The sequence below is a fragment of the Lepidochelys kempii genome, unplaced genomic scaffold (genome assembly GCF_965140285.1).
Source record: "Lepidochelys kempii isolate rLepKem1 unplaced genomic scaffold, rLepKem1.hap1 scaffold_368, whole genome shotgun sequence".
Classification (NCBI taxonomy): domain Eukaryota; kingdom Metazoa; phylum Chordata; order Testudines; family Cheloniidae; genus Lepidochelys; species Lepidochelys kempii.
In genome coordinates, this window is record NW_027621936.1 from 23,907 (window position 1) to 42,848 (window position 18,942).

The window sequence follows — 18,942 nt, forward strand, 5'->3', positions numbered from 1 at the left end:
AAGAAGACAAATATGTTTTGTTTCTGGGAGACACCTCTCAAATAGATAAATATCAAGACTAGACATCTATGTGTAGATGGCCCATTAAGGACACTTCACTCTATCAGTGGGCCATAGAAGAAACTCATCCTGCCCAGATAACTCTCCCAAAGGATGCCTTAGACAGCAAGGGGCCAATGGCCAACCCCTGTGAGTCAGCAAACCATGTAAGGACATGATATGCTCATATGACCCTGGCTCCATCTTGGGCTAGTAACTTTCCACAAACAGGAGCTGTGGGCTTTGTTTGGGACAGAGTATATAAAAAGGCACCTGAGACATCTCCATTTTATCTTCATTTCCTGCTTCATTTTTCTGGACTGGATTATTAACAAGGAAGCTCAAAACAAGGACTGATAACCCTTAATCTGTCTGGGTAATTTCCAGAGAGACTTTTGCAAATGAGAAGTTTATTTCATCACTTCTACAAACCTGATATAAGAACTTTGCAATCAATTGTATGTATATGATTCCTTAGCCAGTTATAACTCTCTTCTCTCCTTTTCCTTTTAATAATAAATCTTAGTTATTAAGGATTGGCTGTAAGCAGGTATTTGGGTAAGATCTGAGATTCATATTGACCTACGGGTAAGTGTCCAATACCTTTGGGATTGGTAGAACTTAAAGTATGGTGAATAGGCTTTTCAGTAACCCCTCACTATATTAGACTTGGTTGTCTAGATGGGATCCAAGAGCTGGAATATCTAAAGGAGATTGTGTTTGGTTTCTTATTAACCAGTGTGGCACTACAGATAGCTCTCTTATTACTGGACTGGTGAATCTAATTACAGAATAAACCGCCAGTTTTGGGGATTATCAGCCCTATTTCTTGCAGTCTGCCCTGAGTGTGGCATTGTCAGTGTGGCCCATCCAGACACCTGGTCACACCCACTCACCATCCCCCCTACTGCAGACTGCGCTACTTAGTGGTGAGAGGGTGACTGAAGGGGCATCGCCCTGCATGGCTTCTTATAACCTTGTCTGTAGCATGAGGCAATGTATGACTCAGGTGCAGGTCACTGACCCTGCTAAACTTTCACCTATGGCGCGCAAGTACGCCCACTTTTGAAATACAGAGAGGGGCCACACATCTCGAAGAACCTCCAGTTACAGGTAAGTAACCTCCTCAACTCCCAGATTTCAGCGCTAGGATTGGGTAGAGCCACTTACATGCACTCTTCTCTGTTAGGATATAGATATTCAGGCCTGTCTGTAAAGGCCTATACTCTAAGAATTTAGGTGTATTCTTATCACTTGGCTAGTGATAGAGGTATAAAAGAAAGAATCAAAACCACTGTCTGCCAGTCTAAGGGCCTTCTCTTACTGTGACAGTTTGTGGCCCTGTGCTTAGGCTCAGGCCTTTGGCTAAGCAGCAGAGGCAGCCATAAGCTGGGAAGCGAACGGTCACATCCTCACATTCCAAACTAGTCACATTGAAATAAGGTGTTATTGGGCTGTTAGGCACTATCAGGACAGGACTGTATTCCTATCACCTCCAGAGAAAGGGAAGTGCCTAGAAAATGTAAAAGGAAACTTAGTTTGATAGCATCCTGTCTGGCAAGAACTCACTTATCAATAGCTGGGATGTGAAATCCTCACTTCTGTATTGTTTTGTCATTATAGTTCCCACTTTGCTGTTGTTTGTCTGTATAATCTCTGTCTGGTTCTGTGATTGTTCCTGTCTGCTGTATAATTAATTTTGCTGGGTGTAAACTAATTGAGGTGGTGGGATATAATTGGTTACATAATCTTGTTACAATATGTTAGGATTGGTTAGTTAAATTTCAGGAAAATGATTGGTTAAGGTATAGCTAAGCAGAACTCAAGTTTTACTATATAATCTGTAGTCAATGAGGAAGTGACTGGGTGTGGGTGGGGGTGGGCATGTGGGTGTGTGAGATGGGAACAGGGAATGGGGGTAAGAAAATTGGAATCATGTTTTGCTAAAGGGGGAAATGGGAACAGGGACACAGGTGTAAGGCTCTGTGGTGTCAGAGCTGGGAAGGAGGATACTAAGGAAGGAAACTGGAATCATGCTTGCTGGAAGTTCACCCCAATAAACATCGAATTGTTTGCACCTTTGGACTTCGGGTATTGTTGCTCTCTGTTCATGCGAGAAGGACCAGGGAAGTAAGTGGGTGAAGGAATAAGCCCCCTAACATTCTCCAATGCTGGCAATTTTGTCTATTACCCAACCTGATGTAGATCTCTAGCAGTGAAGTGTTTGTTTTTTTTATTGATGTGCTATGCTAATTTCAGAAGCTGTGAAATCTGTTTCTGAGGTGTCTCAGTGGGTCCATAGCACAATTTGCAGCCGTGAGAACTCAATGCAACTGCTTCGGGTCCAGAAACTGCTCAAAGGACGGAAGACCAAGGTGCTGACTCCAGGTGGGTCCTACTCATCAGCCAGACTAAGTGAATTGGAGGCAGCTTTGTGATCGCTTTTGATTCAATTCAAATAGACTTGGGGAGGAAAATTGGCTAATGTCTCACAAACAGGGTATGATAAATGGAAATTATGAATGAGAGAGGCGACTAGTGGGCCCCCAGGGTGTGGGGCTGCCTGGTTGGATTCACAATCTTCATTTAATGACCTGGAAGTGGAGGTAAGTAGCAGGTTAATGGCACTTGTAGGTAACGCTCAATTGGGAGGAATTTATGACTTGCAGTGAGGACAGGAAAATGATCCAAAGTAGCTCATGGACATTAGTTTGGAAAAATGTAGCTAATGTCTCTACCTCATCTTTTAATATGTAGAGAAAGCTGACAGTTGTGTTTTCATCCCTCATGTGAGCTCCCCTCTTCCCCCACCCCTCCCCTCCCTAATGCAAGACTCCAATATGTTCTGGTGGCATGGGAACTGGTGTTTTGCCTCTGCAGTGCACGGGTAAAATCAAGGAATGTTGGTTGACAAGAATTGCAACACTAGATCAACCTAATGGTCCATCTAGTCAAGTCTCCTGTTTCTAAGAGTGGCCAGTATAATATGTCTTTTGAGGAAGGTGGGTGCAGGCATGGGTTCTGTGCCAGTGCAGACTAATATTGTTAATGATAACATACCTACTGATCAGGGTCATAGCCTCGGGTGGGCCAGTCCACCCATTTAGCATCCAGGCCCACCCAAATCTGAGCTGCCGTAGCGCTGCCATAGCGGCCTGGAGCGTCACTCAGGGACAGCAACGGAGGGGGAGGAGAGCATGGGTACACCCCCACACTGCAGCTAGTACTCTCACTGAGCCCCACTAGATGGCGCCCAGCATAGGTGCCGACTTCTACTGGCACTGGTGGGTGCTCGACCCCTCCTCTGACCCTGGCCCCACCCCAACTCCACCCCTGCCCTGCCCCCATTCCAGCCCCGTCCCCGCCTCTTCCCCTGAGCGTGCCATGTTCCCACTCCTTCCCCTCCCTCCCGGAGCTTGCTACAGCTGTTTGGCAGTGGCAAGCACTAGGAGGTAGGCGGAGGAGCGGGGACGCGGCGTGCTCAGGGGAGGAGGAGGTGGAGGAGGAGGTGGGGCGGGGATCTTGGCTGCCGGTGGGTACAGAGCATCCACTGATTTTTCCCCATGGGTGCTGCAGCCCTGGAGTACCCACAGAGTCAGTGCCTATGGTGCCCAGAGCAGGGAAACTGGGCTGGCAGCAGAGTTCTACGAGATGGGGCCCGGGAAGCCTGCTGAGTTCTGTCCCTTTCTCACCTGCAGCCTCCAGTAAGTGTTTGGAGCCCAGGATCAGTCGGGGGGTGGAGGAAGCAGCAGGGCCCAGGGGCATTGGGTGAGGGCCCGGCATTTAAAGTGCCCCCCAAAAGTAGTCATATTTAAATCCCTGGGCACCTGAAATCCAGGACGGCGCTATGTGCCTGCCCTTCAGAAAGCTACGCTCCTACAGCTCTGCTTTGCCATTTTTTGAGCAACCCCATACACGTGCCCAGGTCAGCAGGGGAAGTCCTAGGAAGAGGGTGTGGCATCGGGGGGAGAAGCTGAGCTACCGCAGTCTGTCATTGTCCGTCCAGCCAAAAGTCGCGGCCCACCCAAATTTCCACTCCTAGCTACGTCACAGGAGCTGATAAAGTTTCTAAATTACACTGTTGGGGGTGGAAAATGATGAGTGATCATCAGTGTAGCTAGATAAACTAGTCAAAATCAAACAATAATATATGCTTTTCAGTATAGCCAAGTACAATCTTATACATTAGAAATGGAGGTTGATAATCTGAAAACCAGAGACTCTGGAAAGCACTTAGAGTTGGATTCAGAAGGGGGACTTGGTGCTTAAAGTGGCAGTTAGGCACCACTAGTGTATGCAAAACCCTTGCTTGGCTGTCTCCTAACCCTGAAGGTGCCTAAAGTCCCTAGGCACCTAAATTTGTGTCATTAAAGTTCACGAGGTAACTACATTTCAGTGGCTGTGCGTGCACAAAGCTACCTCAGTCCTGACACTGACCACCAGTTTGGTCCCTAACTTGTACCTAAACCACAGTGGCATTCTCCAGACTGGTGTTCTCCTTCCTATCTTGCTTTTAGGGTCTGATCCAGTAGGCATGCTTGGAGCACCCCTAAACCTACACAAAATGGCACAAGGTGGGGGAACAGCTATAACTTAGCCTAGTGGTTAAGGCACGCACTCAGGATGTGGGAGAGACAGGTTAAATTCCCACCACTGCCAGCTGTGGAGTAGAGATTTTAACTGCGGTTTCCCACCTCCCAGGAGAGTACCCTAACCACTGAGCTATGGGGTATTCTGGGGCAGGGTGCTCTGTCTCTCCTGTTGAACCTGTTCCACTGTGTGTAAAATAATCAAATACACATTGGGCCAGAGAATTAGAATGGCTGTCTATAGTCCAGTGGTTAGGGCAGTCCCCATGTAGCAGGCAGACCCAGGTTCAGTCCCCTTCTCCAATGCATATTTCATTACTAGTAATTGCAAGTCCATGCTGTCACATGGGTGTAATTCCTAAAGTCATGTGGTTTAAAAAAACCCACCAAAAATGGCTGAGACTTTAAAAATTGGAGGGTAACAGATCATGAATGCCAGTCATGATTCAATCTGCTGCTATTTTGAACAAAGAGTTCTTCCCCATTGTAGCTGTATCCATCACTTCACAGTGACTCGTTTGAGGCTTTGGAGTGATATTTGGTGTAGCCAAATCAGTTGATTTTATCATTTAATTGTATTATTGTCATGGTTAACTCATATGTAATCAATATGTGATGCATAGTTATTAGTAGGATAGGACTATGGGAGTATAAGACTGAAAAGTATTTAGGAGCAATGGATGTGTATTAGGTTTTAGTAAAACAAGGCTGTAATGCAAGGCCTACTGGGTAAGGCCTGCATGATTTCAGCGTAGCCACTCTAGACTTCAGTCTTAAGGATACTTGTCATGAGTGGGTGACCAAAGATTGACCCTATGCCAGTAAAACTATAAGATTACTATAAAGGATGTGCCAATAGGTGATGTTATGGAAAAATAGAACACCATGTATCCATCTAGACTGCAAGGTACCTGACTGGAACATCATGGAAAGTTCTGTTTTGACCACAGAACAGAACACAGGAACATATGCGCATAAATGTTAATAAGATGCTGCTAATAATAAAGGGAACAAAGAGAATACCCTATGAAAAGTGGAAGAGTACTTATGGCACCTTAGAGACTAACAAATCTATTAGAGCATAAGCTTTCGTGAGCTACAGCTCACTTCATCGGATGTGTACAGTGGAAAATATAGTGGGGAGATTTTATATACACAGAGAACATGAAACAATGGATGTAACCATACAGACTGTAACAAGAGTGATCAGGAAAGGTGAGCTATTACCAGCAGGAGAGCGGTGGGGGGCGGGGGGACCTTTTGTAGTGATAATCAAGGTGGGCCATTTCCAGCACTTTACAAGAACAGTAGGAGGGGAAATAAACAAGGGGAAATAGAAAAGGAGTACTTGTGGCACCTTAGAGACTAACCAATTTATTTGAGCATAAGCTGTCGTGAGCTACAGCTCACTTCATCGGATGCATGAAATAGTTTTACTTTGTGTAATGACACATCCACTCCCAGTCTTTATTCAAGCCTAAGTTAATTGTATCCAGTTTGCAAATTAATTCCAATTCAGCCGTCTCTCGTTGGAGTCTGTTTTTGAAGTCTTTTTGTTAGAAGAATTGCCACTTTTAGGTCTGTAATCTAGTGACCAAAGAGATTGAAGTGTTCTCCGACTGGTTTTTGAATGTTGTTATTCTTGACGTCTGATTTGTGTCCATTTATTCGTTTACATAGAAACTGACCAGTTTGGCCAATGTACATGGCAGAGGGGCATTGCTGGCACATGATGGCATATATCACATTGGTAGATGCGCAGGTGAACAAGCCTCTGATAATGTGGCTGATGTGATTAGGCCATATGATGGTGTCCCCTGAATAGATATGTGGACACAGTTGGCAACGGGCTTTGTTGCAAGGATAGGTTCCTGGGTTAGTGCTTTCGTTGTGCGGTGTGTGGTTGCTGGTGCGTATTTGCTTCAGGTTGGGGGGCTGTCTGTAAGCAAGGACTGGCCTGTCTCCCAAGATCTGTGAGAGTGATGGGTCATCCTTCAGGATAGGTTGTAGATCCTTGATGATGCGTTGGAGAGGTTTTAGTTGGGGGCTGAAGGTGATGGCTAGTGGCATTCTGATATTTTCTTTGTTGGGCCTGTCCTGTAGTAGGTAACTTCTGGGTACTCTTCTGCCTCTGTCAATCTGTTTCTTCACTTCAGCAGGCGGATATTGTAGTTGTAAGAACGCACTCCAAAATGTATGGGGTGGGGAAGAACAGATAAGGAAAAAGAGGGTTGGAACCCTTATGCATATGCATAAGGTGTTAGGTGTCATCAGAACAAGATAGAGGTGCCCTGGCTGGGCTAAAGTGCGAAGACTCAAAGGGAGGATGTATTTGGGATGACCCAAGCAGGAACTACCCTCTATCAATGACCACCTGTCAATGAGAGATCCAGTATGTGAGTATGAATATGGCATTGGCTATTGCTTTGGCTCTCTCACATTGTGTAGATGTGCATGTGAGTGTAATTTATAATACGAACAAAATCTTCTTGCTTGTAAGTGTTTTTGTGGTTACTGTAGTCATTCTTTGTGTACTCCTCACTCTTCCAATCTAAAAGAATCCTAAAGGGTAACTTTCTCCCTATTGATCTGAAAACTGGAGCACAACAGGGGCTGAGCTCACTCTCTAGAGACACTATAGTTTAACACAAGACGATCCAGTCAATTTAAAATAAAGGCTACGTGGGGGTTATTGTGTGTGCTGATTGTCTTGCTGTATGGATGGTTGTATTGATTTGTGTCTGGTGGGTGTTGTATTGGGAGATTTTGTGGATTTGTGTAGGTGGTGGTTGGGCACTTGGATGTGGCAGCTGGGCCAAGTAGTCCACCATCTGTGCAGTCTCCCTCATATAACCAATGAAACTGTTGCATACAAATTACCTGTAGACTAAGGGTGGTGATTGGTTGAGTTAAATTGGATATCACAGTGGTCTAGAACTTTTGGCATGGCATAGCTACAGCCTTAGCATAGCTGTATATTGCATTGGTGTAATTCATAAAGTCAAAATGGCTGAGAACGTATAAACTGAACAATAACAGACCATGATGATTCAGCCTGGTGGTATTTTGAACAGCATAAGCTCACAACCATGCTTGTAGCGGCTTCCTTCATTTAATGTTGACTTAACAGACATTTTAAGCTTCAGAGTGACATTTCTGGAATCTTATATACGTTTACACACAGTGGAACAGCTTCAACAGAAGAGACTGAGAGCCCTTTCCTGGAATACCCCATATCCCAGTGGTTAGAGCACCCTACCAGCAAAGGGGAGACTCAAGTTCAAATCCCTTCTCTACATCAGGCAGAGGAGGAAATTGAACCTAGGTCTCACACATGGTAGACCAGTAGTTAGAGCACTCACCTAAAAGAGGGGTACCACCATTTTCTTCCATTTGTGTTTTCTTCCCTTTTACTTTCCTTGAAAAAGGACTGACCCGGCTTAAGCACCGAACGCAAGGACAGGGTTCATGGCTGTGAATCCCAAGTAGAGGGAGGCACCTTCCTCTGTCCTGGATTTAAGCCCCAACCCTCAAAGGCACTTAGGCACTGTGCCCCTCTCTGCCATTTCCTACTGGCTAGCTTAGGTGGTTCCGCACTCAGTATGCTGGCTTTTGCTAATCCCATTCTTAGGTCACTAACTCTTTCCATGCATTGTATAGGGAACCAGGGTGCCAAACACAGGGTTGTAAATTCCTCTTGCAGCAAGTGACATAAAAGTATTGCCGCACCTACGTTCCCCTTGTGAATTCCACCTTTGAAGGTCATTGTAGATAAACAACTGAACATAGCAGTTTTGTTCACAGCATTCCACTGGGAAAATGCAGTTCTTGGTGGTATAAACACAGGAACAGAGGGCACTACCGGCCTACTGTGTCCAATTCTTTGGAAAGCACACTGGAAAAATTGCAGATGGTTCAGAGAAGTGCTACAAGAATTAGAGATCTGGGAAATCTGCCTTACAGCAAACTCCTTAAGTCTCTCAACCTTTTCTTATATAAGCTAAATTATGATCTAAAGATACCTACACAGGGAGAAAATGTCTGATAGGGGATGTCACAGGTCAACAGGATCAGTGCTATGCTCCATCTTGGGGACAGTCTCTTGGAGGAATCCCTTCAATTTGCCAGACACCCCTCTTCCCCTCCCCAAGGGCTCTCACTCTTCTTCCAGGGTAAGTTAGGGGGCCTCACCACCTCCTTAGATTGTACTCCTGGGACTCCAGCACTGCTGCTTCACATCATGAGCTCTGTTCAACAAGTCCAACTTAGATAGATTCTTGGTATAGACTTGTACACTCTTCAGGGATTAACCCACCTCATAAAGCATCTGCAGTGACACTCAAACAGTATTGTCAAAACAGTCAGGTTTATTAGGCCTGGTCTACACGGGGGGAGGATAGATGGTAGTTACGCAACCTCAGCTACGTGAATAATTTTTTTTTAGTTAATTGCATGAGTTAACTGCCATTAATCAACAGCCCTAATAAAAAATGTACCAGGAAATTCCATATAAACACTCAAAAACCAGGAAATGGCCAACGTTAAGTTTTTCTGTATAACCTTAACATGTGTCCTGTTTGTGCATATGCATTACATTAGTCTTTAGTTATATGATCAGGTACTGTTATTTATGTATGACCAGTATCTCATCCAGTAAACAAGGCAGGGTGTGCTCATTCAGCAGAGGTGATAAAAAAAAAATTATAAATAATTATACTTAAACATTATTTAAAAACAAGTATTTCATTTTTATAAGGAAAACCAACTCATTCTTCAAGAGCTTGATTGTACATGCATTCATAGAATCATAGAATATCAGGGTTGGAAGGGACCTCAGGAGGTCATCTAGTCCAACCTCCTGCTCAAAGCAGGACCAATCCCCAACTAAATCATCCCAGCCAGGGCTTTCTCAAGCCTAACCTTAAAAATATCTAAGGAAGGAGATTCCACCACCTCCCTAGGTAATGCATTCCAGTGTTTCACCACCCTCCTGGTGAAAAAGGTTTTTCGAATATCCAACCTAAACCTCCCCCACTGCAACTTGAGACCATTACTCCTTGTTCTGTCATCAGCTACCGCTGAGAACAGCTCCCACTGAGAACAGTCTAGATCCATCCTCTTTGGAACCCCCTTTCAGGTAGTTGAAAGCAGCTATCAAATCCCCCCTCATTCTTCTCTGCTGCAGACTAAACAATCCCAGTTCCCTCAGCCTCTCCTCATAAGTCATGTGTTCCAGTCCCCTAATCATTTTTTTGCCCTCCGCTGGACTCTTTCCAATTTTTCCACAACCACCTTATAGTGTGGGGCCCAAAACTGGACACAGTACTCCAGATGAGGCCTCACCAATGTCAAATAGAGGGGAACGATCATGTCCCTCAATCTGCTGGCAATGCCCCTACATATACATCCCAAAATGCCATTGGCCTTCTTGGCAACAAGGGCACACTGTTGACTCATATCCAGCTTCTCGTCCACTGTAACCCCTAGGTTCTTTTCTGCCGAACGGCTGCTGAGCCATTCGGTCCCTAGTCTGTAGCGGTGCATCGGATTCTTCCGTCCTAAGTGCAGGACTCTGCATTTGTCCTTGTTGAACCTCATCAGATTTCTTTTGGCCCAATCCTCTAATTTGTCTAGGGCCCTCTGTATCCTATCCTAGGTAAATTGAGTTTGAGACCCCTGGTCTACATGGTGGGGTTAGGTTGGATGGATTAGGTTAGGTGGATTTTTCACACCCCTGAGTGATGTAGTTATACTGATCTAGGTCGGTATTCTAGACCTGGCCTCAGTCTCACCTCCTTGCTTAGCCTCCAGATGAGAGTCCAGTCTCCGTCCAGCAGCCAACCTATCTCCCCACTTCACACCTTTGTTCTTGAGCTGCAGCTTCCCTGCAAAGAGGTGAGGAAGTCCATCTCCTGCTGGGTCATTTGGTTGCTAGGTATCAATACGGCAGTGATTTGGATTTGCCATTGTCTTTTCAGATGCTCCATTCATATGGGGACTAAGGCCCAAATAGCTAGGCAACATCCATACCCATGTCTCCTAGCATGCCCTGAAAGCAAACAGTCAATGTCTTCCCACTGGGTAACAATATACCATATAGGAGAAACTGAGGCACATATGGGATTCATAAAAATATAGAAAATTCCCACTTTGTCACAGGGAGCTCTTGAATCTAGCAAACAGAGGCATAGTGAGATCTGATGGCTGGAACGTGAAACAAAACAAATTCCAAGTGGAAATAAGGAGAACTTTTAAGTGAAGGTAATTAGCAATTAAAACACTATGCCAAGGGACATTGGTGGATTCTTCATAATTTGAAGTTTCTACATCAAGACTGGATGCCTTTTTCTAAAGGATATATGTTCTAGTTCAACCCAGAAGTTACAGGCTTGATGTACAAAATGCTGCTGAAATTCTCTGGCCTGTGTTATTCAGGTCAGACTAGATGATCACAGTGGAATGAATAACCTACCCATGGGCAAGTTTCTTCCTAATTCCCATCAATTTGAGGTTAGTTTGTCCTGAACCAGGAGGGATCATGTCCCTTTTTATCTTACATTAAATATAATAAAGTTGTGCATGTTCTCACGGTACTTACAGAGACCCCATCTTTTTTTTAAAACACCCTGGTAAGCTCTTTACCATGTGGCAGTGAATGCCAAGCTAATGATGCAGTGCATGAAATAGATGTTAATTTGCTGCCTTTTCCCTTGTATTATATGGAGAGGATGAACAGAAGTTCCTGATTGATTTACTTTTTCTATCCCCTTTATTATTTTGTATCCCTCTATCATATCCCCTTAGTCTCAACCCTTCTATTTCTGTTGCATTCTTTTTGAAGTAGGGTGGGTGAGCAGATCTGAACACAATACGCCAGGTGGGGTGTCCCATTACTTTTATAATGACATTATAATTCAGTATCACTCCACATGTATATAACACTTTTTTATTCATGCCTGCATGCTTTTTCTGAGCACTTTTTGCACATTGAGCAGAGGTTTCTTCACCCTGCCCTCAGTCACATCAAGGGCTATTTCCTGAGTGATTAATAGTTTATTTAAAACCCAGTAATCTGTAAGAGTAGTTCACTTTATTCCTTCAATGGATACTGCCTGTGTCACCACTGAGTCCCATCTCACAGTTGTGCTTTCCCCCCCCCAACAACTAGGGCGCTGGTATATCCAAGAAGGCTGGCTCATGGTGGTACCCACAAAGGGCGAAGAAGTGAAGCGTAAGATGTTCTTCCTCTTCTCCGATATCTTGGTTGCGACGAAGCCCTGCCACCCACTGCATCCCCTGAACTCGGACAAGTTTTCTTGCCAGGCAGTCTATCCACTTAACCAGTGCACAGTGGATAAAGTGTTTGGCCATACCCAGAGCCAGGGAGGGCTGCTCAGTGTAAGTTTCTCTCAGTTTCTCGCTGCAGCTCCTACAGCCCTCATTTCTGCCCCCTGCCCACAAACACATCCTGATCTAAAATAGAATGAATGTGAGAGAGGATAGTGGGTATAACTTACCACTGTGGCTGAGGCAATGATGGGGAGAGCCACAGTGAGTCTCTTAATTGCTGCAGGAGCAGCAGACTAGAGAGGGTAAAATAGTGGCAATGAAAAATATAAAGAGCTAGATTGTGGTAGGGAGGCTTCACTGCAGAGGGAAGAGCGAGGGAGAGAAGAGCCCACATCACCTCTGTGGGAGGCACAGTTCCGCTCTGACCGCCCTGGTGTGCAGCCTCCTCTCACTGCTGTACTTGATTTGCTCGGGGTAGGGGCATGGCCCCTTGTGCCCTTAGGAGTACACAGAGGAAGCAGTGCCTGGGAGGATTCTGCTCATTGTGCTGTCCCCAGTGCATCCACAAAGAGGCTACTTCCAAACTGGCCCCAAGGCAGCATGGTAAGTAAAAGGCAACAGAATGGTCACTAGGGCTTTGGCTCATCTGAAATCCTGCCAGCTAACATGTGGAGAGATGCTTTGGAACTGTTGCCAAGGGTGGAGCTCCTCCTCATGGCTGCTTTTCTTTCTTCCCCTATGTCTTTTCAGTGAAGGACCTGCCTTTTGGCTGCAAGGGCTTCTCCTGTTAGGGGTTATAATGCCTTGGGTAGAAGCATCCCAGAGGTCATTTGAAGTGCCTGCAGTTAGAAAAACATCTCCTGACTTGTCCCAATAATGCTAAAGCAAATTGCTCAATTTACATTTAAACTAAGACCCTATGCTTCCATGTATAGTTACTTCTGAGAACAGAGCCACATTAAAATGCAGTACAGGGAGTGTGGTCTCCTGGGTTCTACTGGATTCACCACAGACTTGGACTGTGACCTTGAGCAAGAGGCTTCCTTTCTGGGCTGGTTTCTCAATATATAAAGTAAATCTGTAAAAGAAGATGCCCCTATGCTGAGAGGAGAGCTTTTCCCGTCAGCATAGTTAGATACCACCTCTTGGGGAGGTGGATTGTCAGCCAGAGAAGCTCTCCTGTTGACATAGCACTCTGACAGCAGGGATTGCTCCATAAGGGCTGGAGGGCCTGGGGCTAGCCAACCCTTATTAGTACAGAGGCACACCTGGATTGGATCAGGTAATCCCTTATAAAGTACAGCAAGTGGCTGCAGTGAAGGGGGAAGCTCAGGAAACTGCAAGAAGAAAGAGGCTCCTACAGAGAAGACCTTGACACCAGCTAGAAACCTGAGGCTCCAGCCACATAGGGCCTGCTAATGTGGGAAAGGCCCCAAGCAGGAAGGCCTGGGTGTAGGATAAATTTGGAGACTGCTGGGAGTGAGAAGGCTCTAGCCAAAAGATCTGGGATGTGGGGTTTCCCTGCTGAGACTTATAGCCAGGAAAAGCCTAGGAACTCAACAAGAAGATAAAACCAATGGACTGTTTTGGAACTTGCAGGGGCTTTTTTGAACTTTATTTATGCAAACAAATGTGGACACACCCCCAGAAGGGGTGGTGAATGGACAAGAAAAGCCTATGTGGAGTATCAAGGGTGGCATTGACTTACTACCTCCATAAGATGCTGGGAGGAATATTAATTGTGTGTGAAGTATTTTGAGATCTGCAGCTGGAATTGGCCAGAGGGTAGGTCTGGTTCTGGTTCTGTGCCAGTGAAGCCTGGACAGCCCTGTTGCTTTTCTATTGCAAAAGGAAGATTACAGAAATTAGATGGGATGAGGTGCTAGTTGTCTTTGTGGCAGGGCTGTTTTCTGGGGCAAAGGAAATGTTAAAGATAGGTGTTGAGTCCAACACCCTTCTTCTTCTGTTCCTTCCCTCTGAATCATCTGGCCCTGGCTGCTGCTAGAAGACATGATACTAGGCTAGATGGATCATTGGTCTGACCAGGTGTAGCTATTCTCATGTTCTCTTTCAGCTCTCCTTTCCCCACAAGACACTGCTGTTGATGTCAAGCAACCAGGAGGATATTAACAACTGGTATCTAAATCTGACAGCTGCTATCAGGTAGGTCTCATCTGCTTTCTGCTGTTCAATAGGTGACTTCTTTTTTTCTTGATGTGTACTTGTGTAGGAGGTGGGACAGTGCACCAAAGTGATCATGTGGGCTTCTGGAAGTGTATCCACAAGATGAGTGGCTTTAGCACCAGGCTGATTGTGGAAAGGAAAGGGAGCTTTGACTCTGAAGGCAAGCCTTAGAAGGAATAATCTCATGGTGCAGGTGAACAAAACATTAAGAGTGGGGTTTTCCTCATTTGTTGTTCTCCCTAGGCAGCTGAAAGCCAGGCCGACCCTTGTACGCCAGAAGGAATACCTGACAGAACAACCTGTCAGCTCAAGAGAGGCCCATACAGTCCAGAAAATGTGCCAGGATTTATAAGAGCAAAGGTGTGTGTCAATGTTCCCTCTAATTTTTTATGTCCATGTTCGGAATTAATTTTATGTGCACCAATATGGAGGTGATGTGTGACAGGGGTGGGGCTGAGGGGTTTGGAGTGTGGGAGGGGGCTCAGGGCTGGAGTACGGGGGGTGAAGGCTCTGGAGTGTGGCCAGGGATGAGAGGTTTGGGGTGCGGGAAGGGGCTCAGGACTGGGGCAGAGAGTTGGGGTGTGGGCTCCATCAGGGGTTGCAGGCTCTGGGGTGGGGCCAGAGATGAGGGGTTTGGGGTGTAGGCTGCCCTGAGACTGCAGTGGGGAGAGAGGACTGCCCCCAGCCCTCTCTCACCACAGTAGCTTGGGGCCGGGGGAGAGGCACCTCTCCCCAGCCATGGCGGGGCCAGGCCAGGGCAGGGGCGCCTCTCCCCCCCGCACAACCCTTGAAAGCCTGCTGTGAGGTCACACCAGTTGTCACAGAGTCCCTGGGCGATGCTCTGGAACTGAAACTTTCTTGATTAAATCACTTTCACGCCCTTCAGTAGGTAACACAATCACATCACCTTCACTCCAACCCCTAACCCTAAGCTTAGAGGGAACTTAGGTGTGTATATTGTGGGGATACACAAAGAGTGGACCTTCACATCCTACACACTACTGTAATAATGTTTGTACAAGTATGCCTTTTAAGGTATCATATAAAAACTTGTAATTTGATGATCAACAGTATCATGGCAAAATGCCCGTAGCAGCATTATATGTGATGTTACAAGCATAAGCTGAAATTGTGACTCTAAAAGTATATTTTCCAGATTGGTTTGGCCACTTCCCAAACTTGTTCGTCAGAGACAAAGGGCAAGCTGATACCTCAGCCAGGTGTAAACAAGGCTGATAGACATTACCTGCTAAATGGCCATTCTTTGGCAGGAAAGGGGGCAGGGGCAAAAATCTGTATCTTGAGTTTCCTTCCACACAAACAGCCTGTCGCTTTGCTTCTAGCTGGAAATGCTCTCAAAGGGGGCAGAGGACTCTCTCTCCCTTCCCATCGCATTTTCTGCATCTGACAAAACAAAGGAAGCAGCGGTTGGACTCTGGGGGAGGGGTCCTTACATAAAGAGTTTGGTCAGCAAGACTGCTGAAAGCATGTGGTGAGAAATCTTTCCTTTGAATATAATCTATTGTTAGGCACCAGTGATTGTTTTATTTTTCTTGTAACCATTTCTGACTTATGGCTCATTACTCGTACTCACTTAAAATCCATCTTTGCAGTTAATAAACTTGTTTTATCTAATCCACTGTGGTTTGCTGAAGTGTTTGGATAAATATTTAAAATAATAAACTGACATTATTCCCTGAAAAGAATAACAGACTTAATATATTTGTACTGGGCAGTATAAGACTGTAACAGACCCACTCTACCCCCATCTTCTTCCCTGCAGAAACTACACAAGCTCCACTAGCTGTGCACTCAGTGACCTTTTATTTCTAGTTCCTTCCACCAATATCACCACAGTCCCTGTTGAATACAGTAACTCCTCCTTTAGTCATCCCGGTTAATGTTGTTTCATTGTTACACTGCTGATCAATCAGAGAACACGCTTGTTTAAAGTTGTACAATACTCCCTTATAATGTTGTTCACTGCTTTGTCCACTGCTTGCAGAAAGGGCAGACTGTTGGAGCTAGCTGGTGGGGGCTCCGAACCAGTGTGGACCAGCAGCTCCCACACCCTAAGTTCCCTGTGCAGCAGCTGCCCAGCAGACTATCAATTGCCAGCAGTTCAGCTGTCTCTCTCCCCACTGCCATGTGCTGCTCCTGCCCTCCGCCTTGGAGCTGCTCCCGAGAGCCTCCTGCTTGCTGTGCAGGGGGGCGGGCGGTGGAAGAGGGGTGCTAAAGTCAAGGTGTCCCCCTCCCCCTGCTTCTGCCCCCCACTCCTGTACCTTATCTCCACAGAGATTAGGTGGGGGGGACGCTACAGAGCTCAGGACAGAGGGAGCTTGCTGGCAGCAGCTGCTGTCTCAACTTGCTGAGAGTGGGGTCAGCTTACTTAAAGGGGCAATGCATGTCTCTCTCTCACACACGCAAACACACACAGTGTGTCTGTCTCCCTCTGCCATGCTGTCTCCCCTCTGTGGTGCCTTGTAGAGTGTGAGGCTACATTAACAACAATTTGTTAACCCTTAAGGGCTCAGCCGAGTGCTAGTTCATCATTTATCAGTAAGGCATTCCCTGGGAAATACCCCATGCTCTTCATCCCGCTGACTCCACCACCTCAACCAAGCTTCACAATCATCACTGCTGTGTACAGTATTAAATTGTTCGTTTAAAACTTTGTGTGTATATATATATATATATATATATACACACACACACACACATTTGAGTGTCTTTTGTCTGGTGAAATTTTTTTCCCTGGAACTTAACCCCCCGCCCCCCAATTTACATTCATTCTTATGGGAAAATTGGATTTGCTTAACATCGTTTCACTTAAAGAAGCATTTTTCAGGAACATAACTACAACGTTAAGCGAGGAGTTACTGTCAAAACCTCCTAACAGTAAGAACAGTAGGACAATGGAATAAACTGCCTTGGGAGGATGTAGAAGCTTTTTCACTGTAAGTTTTCAAAAGGAGACTGGATACCCACCTGTCTTAAATGGTTTAGACACAAATCTTGCATCTTTGCAGACCAAATGACCCTTGCGGTCCCTTCTAATCCTATGATTAATAAGTCAGAATGCTTTTACTAAGTTATCAACCAATTAAGTTATCAACTTGCACTAAGTTCAACAACTTATTTGCTGTGAGAATAGATCACTAAATATTTTCTGTCATACTGTTTAAATATGAATAGTACTATAGTAAATGAAATGATGAATTCACACTACTGTGGCTCTTTTATGTAATGCTGATTATTAATTGGGCTTCTGATCCACCAAGATCTGAGTATCACTGCTCTAAGCTTACCAGTGACAACCAGTGTGCTCAAAGTGCACTTGTCTAGACTTTTTGTTTGGAACATGAATGCAGAAAATCATGGAGCAAAGGTCTTCAAAGAATCAATTTTGAAGCACTACGAGCAGAGGAAAGTGATCAGGAACAGTCAGCATGGATTCACCAAGGACAAGTCATGCCTGAATAACCTAATTGCCTTCTATGACGAGATAACTGGCTCTATGGATGAGGGGAAAGCAGTGGATGTGTTATTCCTTGACTTTAGTAAAGCTTTTGATACAGTCTCCCACCGTATTCTTGCCAGCAAGTTAAAGAAGTATGGGCTGGATGGACTATAAGGTGTAGATAGAAAGCTGGCTCTATCATCAGGCTCAACAGGTAGTGATCAATGGTTCCATGTCTAGTTGGCAGCCGGTATCAAGTGGAGTGCCCCAAGGGTCGGTCCTGGGTCGGTTTGGTCAACATCTTCATTAATGATCTGAAGGATGGCGTGGATTGTATCCTCAGCAAGTTTGCAGATGACCCTAAACTGGGAGGAGTGGTAGATATGCTGGAGGGTAGGGATAGGATACAAAGGAACCAAGACAAATTAGAGGATTGGGCCAAAAGAAATCAGATGAGGTTCAACAAGGACAAGTGCAGAGTCCTGCACTTAGGACAGAAGAATCCCATGCACCGCTACAGACTAGGGACTGAGTAGCTAGGCAGCAGTTCTGCTGAAAAGGACCTAGGGGTTAGAGTGGACAAGAAGCTGGATATGCGTCAACAGTGTGCCCTTGTTGCCAAGAAGGCTAACAGCATTTTGGGATGTATAAATAGGAGCATTGTCAGCAGATCGAGGGACGTGATCTTTCCCCTCTATTCGGCACTGGTAAGCCCTCATCTGTAGTACTTTTTCCAGTTTTGGGCCCCACACTACAAGAAGGATGTGGAAAAATTGGAAAGAGTCCAGCAGAGGATAACAAAAATGATTAGGGGACTGGAACACATGACTTATGAGGAGAGGCTGAGGGAACTGGGATTGTTTAGTCTGCAGCAGAGAAGAATGAGGGGGGATTTGATAGCTGCTTTCAACTACCTGAAAGGGGGTTCCAAAGAGGATGGATCTAGACCAGGGGTTCTCAATCTGGGGGTCGGGACCCTTCAGGGGGTTGCAAGGTTATTACATGGGGGTCACGAGCTCTCAGCCTCCACCCCAAACCCTGCTTTGCCTCCAGCATTTATAATAGTGTTAAATATATAAAAAAGCTTTTTTCATTTATAAGTGGGGGGGGGGGTTGCTGCACTCAAAGGCTTGCTATGTGAAAGGGGTCACTAGTACAAAAGTTTGAGAACCACTGATCTAGACTGTTCTCGGTTATAACAGATGACAGAACAAGGAGCAATGGTTTCAAGTTGCAATGGGGGAGGTTTAGGTTGGATATTAGGAAAAACTTTTTCACTAGGAGGGTGGTGAAGCACTGGAATGGGCTACCTGGGGAGGTGGTGGAATCTCCATCCTTAGAGGTTTTTAAGGTCAGGCTTGATAAAGCCCAGGCTGGGAT

At 45.5% G+C, this 18,942-nt stretch overlaps 1 protein-coding gene across 1 annotated transcript in view; it reads left to right on the forward strand.

The window, feature by feature from the left end:
- ARHGEF39 (Rho guanine nucleotide exchange factor 39) overlaps positions 1-15,737 on the forward strand; it is a 33,778-nt gene extending 18,041 nt beyond the window's left edge. The window contains exons 5-9 of the mRNA XM_078851084.1: positions 2,299-2,427; positions 11,797-12,026; positions 13,993-14,081; positions 14,346-14,462; positions 15,446-15,737. Of these exons, the coding sequence (XP_078707210.1) occupies positions 2,299-2,427; positions 11,797-12,026; positions 13,993-14,081; positions 14,346-14,454 (557 nt within the window). The 3' untranslated portion in view covers positions 14,455-14,462; positions 15,446-15,737. The remainder of the gene's footprint in view (positions 1-2,298; positions 2,428-11,796; positions 12,027-13,992; positions 14,082-14,345; positions 14,463-15,445) is intronic.
- Positions 15,738-18,942: the final 3,205 nt, after the last annotated feature.